The sequence below is a fragment of the Corvus cornix genome, chromosome 14, assembly GCF_000738735.6.
Source record: "Corvus cornix cornix isolate S_Up_H32 chromosome 14, ASM73873v5, whole genome shotgun sequence".
NCBI classification, from domain to species: domain Eukaryota; kingdom Metazoa; phylum Chordata; class Aves; order Passeriformes; family Corvidae; genus Corvus; species Corvus cornix.
Genome location: NC_046344.1, coordinates 14,458,701 through 14,477,073, shown reverse-complemented (window position 1 = coordinate 14,477,073; position 18,373 = coordinate 14,458,701). Strand labels below are relative to the sequence as shown.

Below are 18,373 nucleotides of genomic sequence, written 5' to 3'. Positions count from 1 at the left end.
AAGAAATCCCAAAGCTGTACTGTCAGATGACAATCACAAATATGATGACTGAATTCCATGGAAGCTGTGTTGTTTCTAGCCCAGCTGTGGATTAGCACAGTGCAGGTTACTGGTGTCCTGTGGCAGTGCTGGAGACACAGAATTTCTATTTTAAAACACATTTCAGCCTTACATTTGGAAGCTAATTTGCAGTTTCCAGTCTTGCTGGTCCAAGTCTTGGAGAAATTGCAGTTGGGATTTGTAGAGTTTAGTGGAGCTGATGAATGAGTTTGGTGCCACACAGTGAGATCCCTAAATGAAAAGCCCAATTCCATGCAAATTCCGTGCATGGAGAAATACATCCTCATCTTTATTGTTTCCTTTCCTGCCAGGGGCACTTTCTCTGCATTTCATTGCTATGTAACTTTAATTTTCAGAATATTTACAGTTAGCTTTGGAAAAGTAACCAGGCATGTTGAGTTCTGTTTTTTTGGGATTTTTTTTGCATGAGAAAGGTGGAGGTTGATTTGGATTTGAGGTGAGGATGAGAGATTTTGTTTGGATTTCTTTCTGTGTCTTCCTACACAGTACTAAATGAATGGAGGAAACAAGAAGTTGAAAATACCAGTCTGTGATTAAGGCTGTCAAACCCCAAATCAAGAAAAGTAGCAAGAGAATTAATGTCAGCACTCAGGCAAAATGCAGCACTGCTTCCCTATGCATTCCCTTTTCTGGGATCTACACAGCTGCCATTCTGTACATGGAAAAGGATGTTGGAAAAGCCAGTGGTGCTCTGTATCCTAAAAAAGTGGCACAATGGGGGAAATGGCCAGATTAATCTTTGGGGGAAGGGAGGGGTGATGAGCTGGTCCAAATCATTCTTCAGCTCAAAATAAAGCAGTAATGAGATTTTCAAGGTCAGTTGTGCTCATTTGAGGAAGGGATCTCTTGAATTATCCTACAATGGAAATCCAAAAGGAAAAGCTCCTGGCTGTTTTTAACTCCGAGTGCCTCCCACTCTGCTTCTGCCAGAGGTCCTGGGCCACATTAGCAGGAGCCTGTCAGGAAGCTGCTCTGCTGAGCCTTGCTGAATTATTGGACACAGGAAGATAATGAAGCAAAAAAAAATTCCAGAAGAAAACTGCCTCTGTGTTGGTGGCAGGCAGAAAGATTTCTGACCTTCTCAGGGTTGTTTTCATTTTATTTACCCTTAATTAGCTCTAAGCCCTGTAAAACTGGAGAAAAATGAAAATAATCTGTTTTTAAAGGCTTTTAGCTTGTGCTGAAGATGGACAATGCAGTGGGTTTGTTTTCTAATGCTCCTCTTGGCACTTACCCCATCTGTGCCCTGGAACAAAGTGTTTATTCCCTGTGTCCGCTCCTGTAAATAAAGGAATTGCTGGATGTGGTAGATTAAAGCTTTAAACAGGCACATGAAGTGTTTGCCACTCTGTGGAGGATAAATTTTGGAGTAAGTACAGGGCACTGCTCCCTGTTATTGTTATGGATGTCCACAGCACCAGCTTGTTCCCAAAGTGATGGGAGTCACTGAGAATCTCGTTACCAAATTCAGCTGGGAAAGGCTGGAATTAAACTCTTCAGAGAGCCAAAGGCATTTAGACCCAGCTGTGGAGCTGAGGCAGTTCCAGCACAAAGCCTTGCCACTGAGGACATTTCACTTGGATCTCTTTCTTCCCAGCTTTTGGATTAAAGAGCCTTTCCTCCCTTCCTTCACCCTCCTGCCGCTGCTGCTCGAGGAGGGAGGGAGATGTGATTTCAGAGATGGCTGCATCATTCCCTGCTCTTTGAAACTTAACTGCAAAAAATCATTTTATTGGGAATGTTGGAAGCATTTTTCCGTCTGCCAAATGTTACTTCTGGATACAAGACGCTGCCTGGGGGAGGCTGATAAATGAATTTCTCTCATTTCCTGGGCTTTGGTTACAGAACTGCCACACATAGAACTTCTAGTGGAAATTTATAACTTGAAATTGCCACAACTCTGGAGAATTACTTGGTTTGCTTCACTTTTTTTGAGCAGTCCTGCTTCTCACCCAAACCTAACCCATCAGTTTTGAGGAAGAGGGCTTATTGCAAATTGGGAAGCCAAAATTAACCCATGCAGCTGTTGAATCAATGCTGCCCTGAATATTTAACCACAACTGCAGTTGTGTGCATGTATTTTAAGTAAGAAATTATTTTGTATGACCCTCCCAGGAGTATTTAGCTTGAAGAAATGGCATCAGCTGTAAAGTAGTGGTTGGCACATTTCTCCTGGCATTCTGGGGACCAGTTATGTCCAGTGGAAGGTGTCCCTGCCCATGGCAGGGAGTTGGAATGAGCTGAGCTTTAAGGTCTCTTCCAGCCCTGCCCTTTTTTCTTTTGAAAACCAACCAGCAATGCCTATGCTGCCCAAGGCCATTTCTAGCTGAGTATTTGGAGTTCCACTCACAGGCTTAGCTTTTGCTCTGGAACAAGAAGTTCCTTGTCATCTTCCCACATTCTGGAGGAGACATCCCAGGCCACCTCCTGGCCAAGGACCCAGGAAGTGACACCCTGTAGTGCTGGGGACTAATCCAAGCTTTACCAATGCAGTCTGTCCTCAAACCTGACACAAAGAAATGAAAGGTGAGGATTCTGAGGGTGTAGGAAGATCACAGGAGGCACATCCTGGGGTCTGTGAGCTGAGGGTGAATCAGTGGCATCAACTCCAGAGCCAGAAGATGGATGGACCTGGGAACAGAGCAGTGTAAATTCATCTCTGTCAGAAAGCTTTAAAGTTCTCTTTCCTGCCTCAACAGAGCCACATGCAGGTTACTTCTGATTCTTTTTGATCCGTTGAAAAATTATGTTTTCCAGTTGCTTCTCTCTTCCAGACCTCCTTGTGACATGTTTTACATGTAGGGATAGCTGAGGGTTTGGGGCACTGATTGAGGCTCTGCATTGCTGAGTAGGGAAGTGTCTTTGTGGATACCCTTTGGAGACTGCTGAGATGAGCATGAAAACAAGCAGCATAGTCTGGAAGTAGCAAAATTCTCCATGACCTTGACTTTAATGTCTTGAGGGGGAAAATGGGCTGTTGGGAAGGGTCACATTCCTTCAGAAGGATTCGTGTCCCTCATGTGCCTTTCTGTTCCTATACATCAGTGCCAAGTCACCCATCCCCTGGATTGGCCAAATGTGATCCCAGCGTGTGTGAGTGAACTCCCTGAATAATAAACTCCTAAAGGAGAGCTTTGTGGCCTGCATGGACAGCTGGAATTGCCAAGGCCCTGTTTGCAGGGAGCAGGGGATGTGGTGCTGCCTGGATTGAGGCTGAAGTGGCAGTGAGGAGTGCACGCACTTCTGTGTGCATCAGCCTTAGAACCCCTGGAAAACAAAGAAAGATTTAACCTGCGGTCAAAAACTCAGAAAAAGAATCATGGAATGGTTTGAGTTGGGAGGACCTTAAAGATCACCCAGTTCCACCCCTGCCATGGGCAGGGAACACTTCCACTATCCCAGGTTGCTCCAAGCTCAATCCACCCTGGCCTTGGGCACTTCCAGGGATGGGGCAGCCACAGCTAGACCAGTGTGTTAGGAAAAAAGCTTTAATTTCACCTTACCACGAAAAAGGTGTTCAGAAACCTCTGCTAGACCTTGAGCACATCAGTACATGTTATTACTCCACATCTATCAGCAGTAACTTGTGTGCTGGTCATGCCTAATTACTTGCCTTGGTTCCTTCCTGCAGTTTGGAGGAGGAGTGCATCCATTTTTCCATACATCAGGCACGCTGGAAAGCTGCTTTATCAGCTTTTGGTCTGCAGAAATGGAAATCCATTACCAGTTGAAAATGCTTCCTTGGACATATTTGTAGAACAGGTTTTGCAATAGTGGCTCTTCATTGTTAACTGAGAATGAAGCTCATGGGGGGAGATTCCCAGTCAGGGAAGTGGTGGGTGCACTTGCAAAGGGTCCTTCTTGGGAAGTGATATTAAAAATAAAAGTTTCCTCTCTGAGAGTGTTCATCGGGTAGCAAGAAATGGCCCAGTGACTGGACATGGGAAGCCGTGACAGACATCCACAAAAAAATATCTCAGTGCTTTTGATAGACTCAAAATGTATTTATGTTTCTATTCTATTTCCATTATATATTACTAATTTTCCATAATATTTAATATCTTTTCCACTTAGACTTATTACTCCAGAGAGTCAAAGTTGGGTTAGTGGCGCTGTTGTAACAGTGAAGTGGAAAATGCACATTCCAAGGCAGAGTTTTAGGGATGAGCTGTGTGTACAGAGGATTCTCCTCTCCATCTCTTGGGGTGTGAGGGTTTAATTGCCCTGACCTTCTCCTTTTCCAGTTTAACCCTGATTCCACAGCCTGAAAATACAAATTCCAGCCTTCCCACTGCTCTGCATTTCCCTGACAGATTTTTCCCGGAACATGTGGCTGTAGGACTGAACCTCGCTGTAGAAAATGATGTGGATTTCTGTGGACAACTGTGGTGTGTACATGAAACTCAAGGCTGTTAGAGAGAAGACAGAAGAAGGAAAGACATTAGACTTGCATAAATTATTCCACTTAAAAGGGCAGCTCCTCAGAAGTTTCTCCAAACCCATCAGTTCCTCGCCCTGCCCCATTGCAGTGCCCTGTGCGTGTTCTGGGGTGTTTCACCAGGCTGCTGGAGGGGAGTTGGTGAGGGAGTTGTTTATGATTAAAGACTACAGTCCTTGCTGTTCTTTGATCTCTTTTGCAAGTGGAAAGGACAATAATTCCCTTTGCTATTTTGTTTGAAGTCTGTTGGCCCTGTGGCACAGACCCTCTGAACCGAGTGCAGTTGGCAGGGCAGTGTCTGCACCAGGCTGGTCCTGGCCAAGGCCTCACAAATAAACAGGGATTTTGCTGAGCTTCTGAAATGCTAAATGTTCCCAGAATAGCAACTGAGCTACATTATTCTTCCCCACCCTCCTCCAAAAACATCTACCTATGGAATTATTTGGGAATTTGTATTGCACAGATGTTCTCTATCGTATTTTTGCCCAAATTAACTTTCTGCTTTGGAGTTTGTTATTCTTTGTGGACAGAGGGATGTTCACGAGCACTTCAGGCAGTGTGAGCAGCCACTGCCACCAACAGGTGTAACTCCTGTCACTCTCCTCAACAGAATGTTTGTTCTCCTTCTTTTCCCATGCCAGGAAAATGAGCCTTTGTGGAGCATGTGCTGGGATTGCTCAGAGACCTGATCCAGCAGAGGAATAAGCTCAGCACAAAAAGCTGCTTTTATTTTTTTGCTGGATGAGCTCCCAGCTTGGGTTCACCCTGCAATTCCCTGGACTGGAGTTGGTGGGAAGGGAGCAGACTCTGCTCGAGCTGAGCTGTGCAATCTGGAGAGTCTGACATGGCATCTTACCAAAGTTACTGGATCTGCTTCCAGAATTCCTCCTGTACTGAGCTGGGTACAGCCTGTGGCAAAGTATACAAAGCATTTTTAGGTTCTTAATCAGGTATTTTCTAGAGAGAGATGCTTTCTCCATCTTTATCCACTGGTTACCAAATGTTTTGCCAATGTAAGATTGTGTTAGGGACATGGAGCTGCAAAATTCCCTCTCTTCCTTTCCAGTGCCAAGCAAGTAATCAGAAGTTTTTATGTAATGACCAGGTCAGTGTTTAAGGCATCAATTAGACAAGTGCACACCCAAGCCCTTGTGTCCCCAAAACTGCTGAGAGGGGAGGTTTTTTTAATCCTTTGGGATCCAAACAAGGATCACTGCGGGGGACTCGAGGAGTCTGACCCACTTGGTATCAGAAGCAGAGGTGCCCATACGTCTGCAGCATGCATTTTTCACATGGGCATGGGAGGCACATGGAATCAGGGAATATTCTGAGTGGGAAGGACCCACAGGGATCATTCAGTCCAGCTCCTGGCCTTGCACAGGACACCCCACAATCCCACTCTGTGCCTGAGAGCATTGTCCAAAGGCTCCTGGAGCTCTGGCAGGGTCAGTTCTCAGTGTCCACCAGCCTGGCACAGTTTGGTGGCTTCACAGTCCTTGCTGCTCCACACTTTTGGGACACTGTGCTCCTTTACCTGCACTGGTGTTTTCATGGGTTGTGTTGTACAGGTGATGGAATCTTCTGTACCTTGTTCTGCCTGTAAAACCAGAGCAGTTGCCAAAAGTCTGCCTTCAAGGGTACCTGCAGTCAGACACAGCCTTGACTGCTCCCTCCTTGCTAATCTCAACTCACTTAACTTTTTCATCATCTCCTGTTCTCTAAATTGTCTCAGCCTTGGTGAATAAACACTAAATCCTACCCCATTTATTATGCAGATGATCCTATCATTGTTGCTTGATCACCCTCAGTTCTGCATAAATTAGCTCCTTTGTGTAGTGTTGAAATATATTGGTTCATTTTATTTCATAGGAAGCAAGGACAGAATCTATTGCCAGACCTTTGGAGATAAATGAGGCTGAGAAGGTGATGAAAATTGCCATTAACAGCGTTATGGTAAGCAAAATGTTGTTTATTTGATTGTAAAATTATAATTTCTCTGCTGCAGGAAGAAATCAGCTCTTTTTATCAACAGCATGGGGTAAAGAGTGCTAAAGGCATCACCTGCAGCTGCAGTTGATGCATCTAAGAGCTGCACTTTGCCCCTCTCTTGGGAGAAAACACATTGCAGTCATATTCTGTGCCTCTGTTAGGAGCTCCACCCCAAAAGCTCTCCAGGAGGGATAAAAATTGCCCAAATCAGCACAGAAATCCACACCCCGCTACCTTGTCTGAGCCCTGGGAACTCTGCAGTCAGGGCTGCAAGGAGTGACCTGGGTAACTCAAAAAGTGCTGGTGCCTCTGGAGCTGGGGAGCTGGGCTCTGGAAGCAGGACAGCTGAGCTGGCACTGGCTGATGAGTGTCCTGCCAGGGCATCCCTGTGCTTCTTGGTTTGAAGGACTTCTTTGTCTGTCCTGCACTTGCCAGCACTGTTCTTGCTCCAGTGCTTGGGTTCCTGAATTTCTGAACCTTCAGCTGCACTGTGTGAGGAGGAGGTTAATTACAGCAGTGATTACTATCAGTTATTGAACTGCAAACTGTATCCAGTCCAAGGGTGTAATTACAAGGAGTGGAGTCCCAGCTTTAAACAGCCAATGGGTAATCAATAGATATTCCAGGCAATCTTCCCTTGTGTTTTACTCCTGCTCACAGCCTGTGTGAATACTAAATGTTGTTAATGTGCACTTCTTACTCCAGCCGTAGTTCTGATGCACTGACAGCTGCATGGTGGAGAGGGATTGGCTTCCTGACAAACAGCAGTGCCACACACTCGGCTAATTAATCCTGGCCCAGTTCATGGAATGACCTGTTGGAGCTGTGCAGCACCAACACTGTGCTGGAATTCCAGCAGTGAAGTCCTCCCTCTCCCTCAAAAGATGCGCGTGGTTTCTTGAGCCTGAGCACACTGGATGTACTCAGCTCATTGGAATCAACTGGGATATTCCCACTTCCCCTTCTGGTTCCTGTGGCACATGTTGAAATGTTCAAGATGCTTCCCAGATTTTGAAAAAAAATGGATAAAGCAAAACTTAGAAAAGGATGAAGATACTCAGATACAGGAAGTTCTTTATTAAACTGACTTGTATCTTGAAGAGAAAAGAAAAATGATAGAAGCTTAAAATTCCCTGAAATAGTACCAAGAAACAAATGGATTTCTCATCTGCATTTATTCAGAGAGAATCATGGAATCTTTAAGGCTGGAAACGACCTTAATGACACCATATGATAGGCTTCTTCCTGTCTTCTACTGCTTTTTCAGTGAGAAGGAAAACTAAAGTTACAGCTGTGGGGTTTTTTCCTTCATTAAGAATGTTGGCAAAAAAAAATAATGTATTTTACATTTGTAAATGTCCAGTTAGTTCATTATCCTGGCCACAAAGAACTTTTGAATTTCCATTGCCGGCTTGAGTAAACACAGATGAGTTTATCCAGAACAATGTTCAGCATCTGAAAGATAAACTTAATTATTCCAGTGCCAGCCATGGTTCACCATCCTTCTGTTTCAGGAGGAAGTGCAAAAGACTAAAGACATGTTGAATAGTGTAGCCTTGGATGAAGCCAATTTTGAAGCCAAGATTGAAAAGCGAAAACTGGAACTGGAAAGAAGCCAGAAGAGGCTGCAGACTCTCCAAAGTGTTCGGTAAAGATCATGAACTGATTATCTACTGCAGGAAAGAGTGTGAACAGAAAGGATGGGACTGCTGCAAACAGTCCCTTTGTTCCCAGAGGCTTCTGCTGTTAACCACCGATTAAAAAACTTCATTCTGCAGCCCTTGTTAGGATCAGATCCTCGGGGCAGTGGTACAGCCTGGCAGAAAATTTGTAGAATCATGGAATCCCAGACTGGTTTGGGTGGGACAGGAGCTTAAACCTCATCCAGTTCAACCCCTGCCATGGCAGGGACACCTTCCACTAGCCCAGGCTGCTCCAAGCCCCATCCAACCCAGCCCTGGACACTTCCAGGGATCCAGGGGCAGCCACAGCTTCTCTGGGCACCCTGTGCCAGGGTCTCCCCACCCTCACAGGGAAGAATTTCTTCCCAATATCCACTCTAAATCTCTCTTCTTTCAGTTTGAACCCATTGCTCTTTGTCCTATCACTGCAGTTCCTGATGATGAGTCCCTTTCCTTCCTTGTAAACCCCTTCAGATACTGGAGGTATCACAGTGTTCAGGTTCACAGTCTGGGTTGATTTCTGGCCCTTAATTAACCTGCAGGTTTATACAATCTGCAATCTGACCTCATATTAAAAAAACAAAAGAGGAAGTATTAGACAAGGGAGTGGTGGAAGGAATGACTGGATTTAAATCCACGCTTTGATCAGTCCCACTCTGTGGGAAGTGGATTGGGTGGGTGTGAAGCACTGAGCAGCAGCAGTGATTTTTTGGGTGCATCAGTCAGCTCTGTGGTGTAATGACATCATCACTTCATCATACAGTCTAATTAAACCTGTAATGACAGCACACTTTTGTAGCAAGTAAGTCCCCAGCAAAGTAGATGATTTACCAGCCATGCTACACACTAACTTTGTGCAGTTGTGGAACAGCAGGATAATTATTTTCATATTGCCTTCTAAGGGGGCCAAAATGCTGCCTTTGTGCCTGTGTGAAAGGAAAAGGGAGTTGTACACAAAAACCTTCTCTTGGCTTTATGTCATTTCCAGGATTGTTTAGTGAGGGGCTTTGTCTTGAGCTTTTATTCTCTGAAGCAGTGTGAAACCTTAACAACAAGAGGTTTTTGAGGCTGGTTTAGCAGACATGGAAAGGCAGCTGCAAAACCAAAATTGCATTTCAGAATTCTGCATATACAGAGCGGTGTTTATAGACTCCTAGAATCACAGAATGGCTTGGGTTGGAAGGGACCTGAAAGCTCATCTCATCCCTGCCATGGGACATCTTCCAGTATCCCAGGTAGCTGCAAGCCCCATAAAACCTGGCCTTGAGCACTTCCAGGGATGGGGCAGCCACAGCTGCCCTGGGCAGGTTTCACTGAGTAGTTTGTGCTTGCTCTCCCCAGCCCTGCTTTCATGGATGAGTACGAGAAGATTGAGGAGCAGCTGCAGAAGCAGTACAGTACTTACCTAGAAAAATTCCGAAATCTGACCTACATGGAGCAGCTCCTGGATGATCATCGACGGACAGAGCAGGAGATGTTCGAGGTAAGAAAGACAGTTTGGAAATCCTCAGCAGGACTGTACAGCCTGCAGATCTTGGCCTTGCAACAGAAAATGTTTTAATGCCCTTTTCCAAAGCAGCACATCAGGAGTTGGCTGAGTGACTGGCAGGTGAGGGACAGGCCAGTGACTGTGGCTGCTCCTGGCCAAGCACGAAAGCACAGCTGCATTTTCTCAGTTAATTAAGTTAATGAGTGTAGTGATGCCTCTCACCAGTCTCTGGCCCCCCCCGCCCTCCGACTCATTTTCATCTGCTGGGTTTTGTTCATGAAGAACGCTTTCAGAATTTCTCATTTTCCTTTTGCTACCTACAATGCATGGGCTTACTTTTATTATCTGCTGATGTATAAGGGTTTCTCAGCACAAGACACTTCAGTCTCCTCAAAACATCAATGGAAACAGCAAAGAGCATCAATGAGGAGATCAGATGTGCTGGGATCTTCCCCCTCACAGACTTCAGTTTTGTTTGGCAGAATTCTGCCTTCTCTTGGCTTGCTGAGTTGTATCAGTTCAGTGTGATTCTCCTCATGGATAGTCTGCATCTATATCCTGTCTTGCTCCAGACTTTTCTTTGGGCAGTGCTTTCAGCCAGCCTCTCCTTCACCTTCCAGTAGCTTCTTGTTTTATTGTCATCCTTCTCACAGTCATTACCCACTCTATCTTCTGTTCTTCATTGAAAACATGTTGGAGTGAACCATCTCCCCTGGGATCTTAATGCTACTGGGTGTGCTACACCTGGAGTTGCAGAATGACAGCATCCATGGGCTTGGGAAAGACCTCTGAGACCATCGAGTCCAACCTGGGACCCATCCCCACCTTGTCACCCAGCCCAGAGCACTGAGTGCCACATCCAGGCTTTCCTTGGACACCTCCAGGGATGGGGACTCTACCATTCCCTCCCTGGTCAGCCCCTTGCAGTGTTTAATCACCCTTTCCATGAGGAAATTCCTCCTGATGTTCAACCTTCCCCTTCCCTGGCCCAGCCTGAGGCCGTTCCCTCTCCTCCTGTCCCTGTTCCCTTCGAGCAGAGTCCGACCCCCTCCTGGCTGCCCCCTCCTGTCAGGGACTTGTGGAGAGTCAAAAGGTCCCTCCTGAGCCTCCTTTTCTCCAGGCTGAGCCCCTTTCCCAGCTCCCTCAGGAGTTCTCCAGACCCTTGTGGTGCTCCAGCCCCTCAATGTCCTTTCTGTTGTGAGGGGCCCAGAACTGGACACAGCACTCGAGCTGGGGCCTCACCAGTGCAGCCAATTAACCCACTGATAATCAATGTTTCCTCATTCCACCACCACCTTTTGGACACAGGGAAAGCCATGCTGTTAAGAAGTCTCAAATATTTTGCTGCATTATTTGCTTGAGGGATAAAATATCTTTTCAAAGCTCATGTGGGCACTTGGCAACTTGGTAGTCCCTGTGAACCAGTTTCCCATCAGGCCCCCTTTTCACAAGCACTGTCTCTGTAGAAGTTTTTTCACCTTATATCTGAAGTCAGTTCTAGCTCTCTGTTCTAGTTCTTCACCATATCCTTGCCCCCCCCCAAAAAAAGTCTTCAAGTAAATCATAATCTTGAAGTGAAGCCTAAAATCTGATTTATCCCTTCTGTTCAAATGCCACTGAGACTTCACAGCCAAAGGAGAAATGCTTTGAACAGAGCTACCCAAAACTGTTTATGAATTCATGTGCAGAACTTTGTTAATGAGTTGGTGCTCAGCTCTTCAGGGGATTTTTGTTAAAAGATAATAAGACAAAGAAAAAGCCTTTGTCACTCACAGCTGTGCCGTGCTTAGAATATGGAGAGCACACTTTATTTTCCTTTTTTTCTCCTTCTTTCTGTGAGACTCCTGGGACTCTACCCATATGGTTTCCTAGGATAAGCAGGGAACAATGCTCCAGTTTAGTGCAGAATTATAGAGTATAAAAGCTGATGACAAAAAGATGTGGGTTTGCTCTGCACATTTCTATCAGTTGTCCCTAAAAATACTTGAAACATATAAAGGATGAGACTCTGACCATCTCTTTGTGGGCAGGAATAGTGACTCAGGCAGCCACGAGTGCTTTGCTGCAGAAGCTGTTGCTCTGGTAGAAGAAGAGGAGTGTGTGTCTCTCTTCCAGCCAAATATTCAGGAATGCTGGAGTCCAAACTGTGATTCGAAGTCATTATGAGATGTCAGTCCTCCAAATCAAACTCCAGGATCTGGGGACTGAAAGAGGGTGAAGAATTTCATCTGGAGAGGAGAAGGCTCTGGGGAAACTTTAGAGCAGCATCCAGTGCCTGAAGGGGCTCCAGGAGAGCTGGAGAGGGACTTGGGACAAGGGCCTGGAGTGACAGGACAGGAGGAATGGCTTCCCACTGCCAGAGGGCAGGGCTGGATGGGATATTGGGAAGGAATTCTAGCAGCAACCTGGTCTAGTGGAAGGTGTCTCTGCCCATGGCAGGGGGATGGAATGGGATGAGCTTTAAGTTCCCTTCCAACCCAAACCATTCCATGATTCTAAGCTGGATCCCAGCTAAACCTAGAGACTTGCTGGTGCACTCCTGTTTCCAAACCAGTGAGGGGATGCACTGTTGAATCCATTTTGGATTAATCTCTGGCCAACCTGGAACACAAGGATACGTCTCTCACTTCTTTCAGTCTTGATCTGCTTTTCAGGTGGTGCTTCCACACTTTGGCTGCTTCATGGTGAGGCAAAACTGTGTGTTATTACATGCTTTAAAGAAAAAGAGAACAATTGGCTCCAAAACAATGTTTTGCATGTTGTCCTACAGTTTATAATCTTGTGTCATTTTCAGCATCAACAGAGGAAAAAATAACAAGGATAATTACATTTAATCCATTTTAAAGCACACTCTCTCCAGCTGTCTGAAACACTAAAAATTATGTTGATTTTTTCCCCAACCCTGATTTGTCTTTTGTTCCACCAAACAAATCTTAATTAACTTCTGCAGTAGCAGCATGAGGCAATTCTTTTATCATTGCTGTGTATTTGCTAAATAGCTTGCCAGCAAAAAGCATCAGCAGTGTAATTAGATTAATCCAGCACTCCCTGTGCTGTTCTGAGCACTGATTCCTGGGCCCCTCTCCTTGACTTAGTCCATGTTTTGAGGAGTTTTGGCTCTGATTGAGAGCCTGTTGCTGAATAATGAACCTAATCTGTGCTGCAGTTAGACTCAAGAGTGGTTGGGTATACCCAGCCACCAACCTGGACCAGAGTGCAGTTCCTAATTAGCAAAGTGATTTAAATACTTTAATTAAGTGCCACTGAGCAGTTGAGGCGCTTCAGCCCCTCCAGAGCTGGTGGTTGTGTAAATTTTTAAGGTGGTTTTTCCATGCTGTGGGTGTCCAGCCCCATGTGGCTCCTGGTGTTGTCCTGAGCCTCCTGATCCTTTGCCTGCCCGTGTCAGTCCCATGGAGCAGTGGCTGGAATGTGATCAGTGGGAGTCTCCTGCCAGGCACTGGGCTGAGAAACCTGTGTTAAAAGACCTGAAGGGCTCGTGTTGAGTCTGAACCCAAGAGTTAATTGGTGGTGAAGGAGCTCCTGCTGAGCACCTGCCCATCTGATGTGGGAGCCCTTTGAAATAGATGAAAAATACAAAATGATTATCCATTATCACCTGGAGAAGGCAGAAGTCCATGCATGACTCGTCTTTAGAGTGAGTTTCTCACACTTCTTGACAAACTGTCATGCACTGCTTGCTCATGGATGTGAGGAATTTAAACAAGGGCCTTTTGTCTTTGCAGTTTCCTTCACCTTCTTTACTTCTTTTATTCTCCTTCTGTTCCTTTGTGCTGTTCATGGAATTAATCCATCTTCCTACAGTTCTGTGCCAAGGCAGGGATTTATGAGCCATGTCTCCTCAAAGATTTGGCCTTATCTTTCTGCTTTTTAAAAAGATTCAGCAGACTTAATTCATTTTTACCCTGTTTCTAAGATGGAATAGTTTCGGATGTTTACACACAGAAACTATTAGAACTTTGGCTGTTCTAAAAAACCCAACTTCAGGGTTTTTTTAGATTTGGGGGTTGAAATTCTCTCTGGATTATAAATGAATGCCTCTCTTTTAAAGGACAACACAGACCAATACAGTTCAAAAAGGTGGTTTTGGAATTAGCTTATGTAATGCCAGCATAACTTGGCAATATCCTTCAGCATTTTCCTTTTCCCTGGAGAGAATGTGCTTATTCTTTCTTGTGCTTCTCAGAGGACACCCCAGAAGTACTTTCCTCTTCAGCTGCTTTCTCCTAAGGTATTTTCAGACTGTTTTTATGCTGTTAGTGTTTCATCTCAGCTGAGGAATGCCATGAAGTGGTGGACACAGGGATGAGGATGTTCTGAGTCATTATCTTTGGTTTGGGATTGCTTAAAGTGCTTTTCTTTTCATCATTATGGGGTTTCCATGGGCATGTAGTGATAGAACAATGGGGAATGGCTTTAAACCAAAAGAGGAGAGGTTTAGATTGGATATTGAGAAGAAATCCTTCCCTGGGAGTGTGGGGAGGCCCTGGCACAGGGTGCCCAGAGCAGCTGTGGCTGCCCCTGGATCCCTGGAAGTGTCCAAGGCCAGGCTGGACATTGGGGCTTGGAGCACCCTGGGCCAGTGGGAGGTGCCCCTGCCCATGGCAGGGTGTGGAACAAGATGAGCTTTAAGGTCCCTTCCAAGCCAAACCATTCCATGATTGATTCTATGCACTATCAGTCCTTCGTGGTTAATCATGGAATTCCAAATAAACAGACTGTGTTGTGACTTATCCTTTGCAACCCACCCTCTCCAAATAAAATCCCCTCTTCATTAAACTCTTTTTTTATCAGTGCTTCTGAATATGCACATAATAATAAATAGGGATATCTGAGTTCTGCTCCACTCTGAGGTACCCCTTGGTTCTGCTGCTTTTTGCACTGAGCTGTTCCTCTTAAGTACTGAATTCAGCATTCCCACTGTGACAGCTGTTTGCTGCCATAGCCAGCACAAGGTTAACATGAAAAGCAGTTGGTTACAGTCTCTAATCTTCTAAGTAATGTGCATTTGAATTATGACTGCTTTAAACATTTTACAGGTGCCAGGAGAGCACTCCTGGTCCAGCATTGCTGAACTGTGTGGAATATCAGATGTAAAAGTAAGCCCGGGCTGCTGCATTGTTGATTGCTTCTATTTTGGCTTTTAGTGCAGTGTACAAGCGTGACACAATTGGTGCACTGAGACACAGAAATCAGTGGGGAAATGTGGAAAAACTTAGGGCAGGGGGAAGGGAATGCACAGGGAGAGAGTAGGGGCGGTGGAGCGTAGGAGAAAAGGACAAAAGAAATTATTGGCTGTGAAATGATGGTCACAGAAAGGAGAAGCTGGAGATAGAGAGAAGGTGGGAGGGCATGTGGAGGGTGCATTAGGGAAGATGGAAATGTTCTGTGTGCATTCATTCCACTGAAATAAAATTCTGCAGTCCCCTGCCAATAGCATGGCAACTGCCCTGAGGCAGACGTGCCCACCTGCTCCTGGAGCTCTGGTGATACTGCCTCCCCTTAAAGCTGTAGGAGAACTTTTTGGGAAATGAAAACAGTTGAGATCAGTTCAATTGATCTCAGTCAGATCAACTCAGTGCTCAAAGATCCGTAGGGATCTTTTCATAGGGATTCTCTGGATATCTGATGTGCCAGGTAGGTGACAAACTTGCTTTAGGATCCCAGATTTGGGGTCATTTGACTCACAGCTTCAGGTTCTTCATGTCTGTCAGACTCTAGAGCTCATTTCATCACAGAGCTAGAGATCAAACAAGAAATTATTGAATCCCAAATCACTTACAGGCTTTTCTGAGCAATGGAAAGATTCATATTCTGCCTCCAGCAGCCCCTGAAGGGGTAAAGAGGTTCCTTGTGCCTCAGGGCTTGGTGCTGTGGTTGGATATGAACCCCCTGTAAAGGTTGCTCAGTCTGGTTCTTTCTTGCTGCTGTTACAAATCTGTGCTCATTCTTTTATAAATTAAATACTCTGCACTTGGGGAAGGAACACAAGGAGGATCTGCTGAGTTTTGGAGCCAGGGTGAGTTTCTCTGTCATGACAGCAGTTGTTTCTGTGAAGTGTGAGATGTAGTGACTCTCACTGACAGCATGGCTTGGAAATCCACGGCTGACTGTCAGAAAGAGAAATCAGAACTGACTGATCTCTAATAAATTTGGTTCTTAACTTGTCTCACTGAATTTTTTGTGCAGTGACTCCAGTGGAGAAGAAGCAGTGCACAAGAATGGTCCCTAGTGCATTCCAAAGTGCTGCCTTGTAGGTTTTACACCTTCTCTTTACCAAGCTTCATTTGGGAGGAAGATGAGTAAATGTAAGGTTCATATTATGGTCTTCCTGTCTTCCCTGTATTATCCTTTTGAATATTCACAAAGACTTTAGATGTCTGAATTATGTAACAAAAATCACTTGAAATTCACTCAGAATAGGAACCAGATTACTTGAAACAAATGCTGATCAGGAAGATCAATTTCTCTTTTTTCCCCAGAGATCAACATTTAAATCATTGAGAAACATTTAAACAGGTGATTGTTTGAAAGAAAAAGCTAAAACAACTTAATTTGGGACTGATGTTTGGTGCTTTGCACCAAATGACGTAAGTAGGTAGTGTTAAAATGATGTATAGGAAATTGAGGGGGTTTATGCTCTGCTGCAGGTACTTAGTGGAGAAAAGGAGCTGTGAGCGTGGCATTTTGATTTGCATAAACATGCATAATCTCATCAGGTGCAAAACAGTAGGGTCTGAGTCTTTAAACAGGAAAATAATTCTCAGTTTTCTGGCTGCATGAAAGCAATTCCTAGTTGAGTTCTGTGAGATGTGAAAGTGGGACACTGTGCACAGGTGGCCCACTGGGATGAATGTCCTGGCAGAGGCCTTGGCATGGGCTGGCAGGGGGAGTCACTGCCCTGTGCGGTCCCTGCCTCCTCCTCCCAGAGCTCTGGGATACTGTCGGGATCCTTTGGAGAGGATTCTGATGTTGGGTAACCCGTGGGCCCAACTCTGCATTTCAGCAGCTTTGCAGCAGGGTCAAACAGCAGGAGCACGGAAAGGTAAGAAATCCCAGGACAAACTGCACTCCTTTCTGCCTCGGGGCTGGGATCATATTTATTTTGCTGGAAATCCAGTTCCATTCCCATTTGAACTTACCTTGAGCGTGATGTAGTTCCAGAATCAGTGGAAACCTCCATTGTAGGCCACTACATGGTGAGACTCTCCTGGTTTTTAAATTTGCTGACCTGGAGAGCTGTGACTCTGAGTCTCCTACTCAGGCTTTGTCCCATCTCTGAGAGGAGTGAGGAGGAGCCTGCCCTGGTCAGAGCCTGGCCTGTTAAACAGGGTCTGACTCCCCTTGGCAGTGCCACATTCCCTGGAAATACCTGCTGGTGGCCACCTTCTACTGGGAAACTTCAGAGAGTGCATCCTGCTCAGCCACAAGGGTGTTTAAACCAACAGCTCCAGTTTCTTAATCCATAGAGTAAACTGCAGTGAAGCTATCCTGTGTCCCTGCTATTTTGTGGAGAAGAACAGAGCTATGGAAACCAGAGAAGCAGGATGTGTAAGGTGAAACCTGCTGGTGTTGTCCATTGCTGGTTGCCCAGAAATGATTTAGCTGCTCTTTTGTGTTAAAGAATCAGAGCCTGATGCATGAACAATCCTAGAAGCAGTGCTTGTCATCGCCCTGCTAAAGAGGTTTGTCTGCATCATTACTCATCTGCACTTCCTTCTTCTCCACCCCACCACAAGGAGATGTTTGAAAATAGTTTTATTCCAGTCATCTAAGGAGTAGGTAGAGCATTGTCCTGGGGAGCAGGAAGTAGGAGTGCAAATGTTTTCAAGCTGGAGAAATGGTAAAAACCAGCTTTGTGATTCCTGAGCTTGGGCTCTGACAAGAGTTAGAGAGAGGCTTGATGGTGCTGCCACTGAATTTGGGTGGGAGATCAGGAATAAACTGAAGTGTGTGTCAGCCCCCTGGTGAAGAGGCTCTTGCTGGCAGAAATAGGGGCTGTATTGAGCTAATTGATCTCAGACAGAAGGCAGCAGAATCCATTATCAGTTCCTGGAACCCTCAAGTTCACCAAGAACAGCTGCCCTTTAATACAGTAAACAGTCTCCTTGAAAAGTGTGAATAATCCCAACCCCCTTGGAACACCTGAGCTTTGTGACACAGGCAGAGGATAATTCAGGTGTCAGAGTCTGGCAGGGATGAGGCAGTGGCTGCTCTGTGCTGGTGAACAAGATACTGCTGTGATTCCCAACTTCCAATCAGTGTTAATTTGGATGATGATTTCTTCAGGCACTGCAAAGTGACCCCAGGTTTACATTGCAGAATTGTACATTAAATCAAACAAATTACACATCCAAACAGGATCACTTGTAAGCTTGCTACAATAAAAATGTAATCCATGAAGGGAATGTTTGATGAGCTGGTATTGAGTCATTAGAATTCATCCCTTCCACAAAAGCAAATAGGAAAAATGGAGAGTTGTCATTATGGGAAATTTGGATTGTATGTAATGCTGAATACAGAACACATCTGATCCAGAGGATAAAGTCCTGAATTTGTCTGTGGTATTGCTGACCTGAAGCTTCTTGTATGAAAGGATTTTGACTGGAAAATTCTGAGCAGAAAATGTCTGGATCTCTTTTTTAACTTCTTTCCTTAGTTCTGTTTAGATTTCTC

The 18,373-nt window shown here is 45.2% G+C and overlaps 1 protein-coding gene across 2 annotated transcripts in view; it reads left to right on the top strand.

Moving 5' to 3' along the window:
* Positions 1 to 18,373, top strand: part of CLUAP1 (clusterin associated protein 1) — a 58,063-nt gene that overhangs the window by 10,310 nt on the left and 29,380 nt on the right. For both annotated transcript variants that reach the window (XM_039560581.1, XM_039560580.1), the window contains exons 6-8: positions 6,389 to 6,472; positions 8,023 to 8,156; positions 9,532 to 9,673. In XM_039560581.1, coding sequence (XP_039416515.1) covers positions 6,389 to 6,472; positions 8,023 to 8,156; positions 9,532 to 9,673 — 360 coding nt within the window. The remainder of the gene's footprint in view (positions 1 to 6,388; positions 6,473 to 8,022; positions 8,157 to 9,531; positions 9,674 to 18,373) is intronic.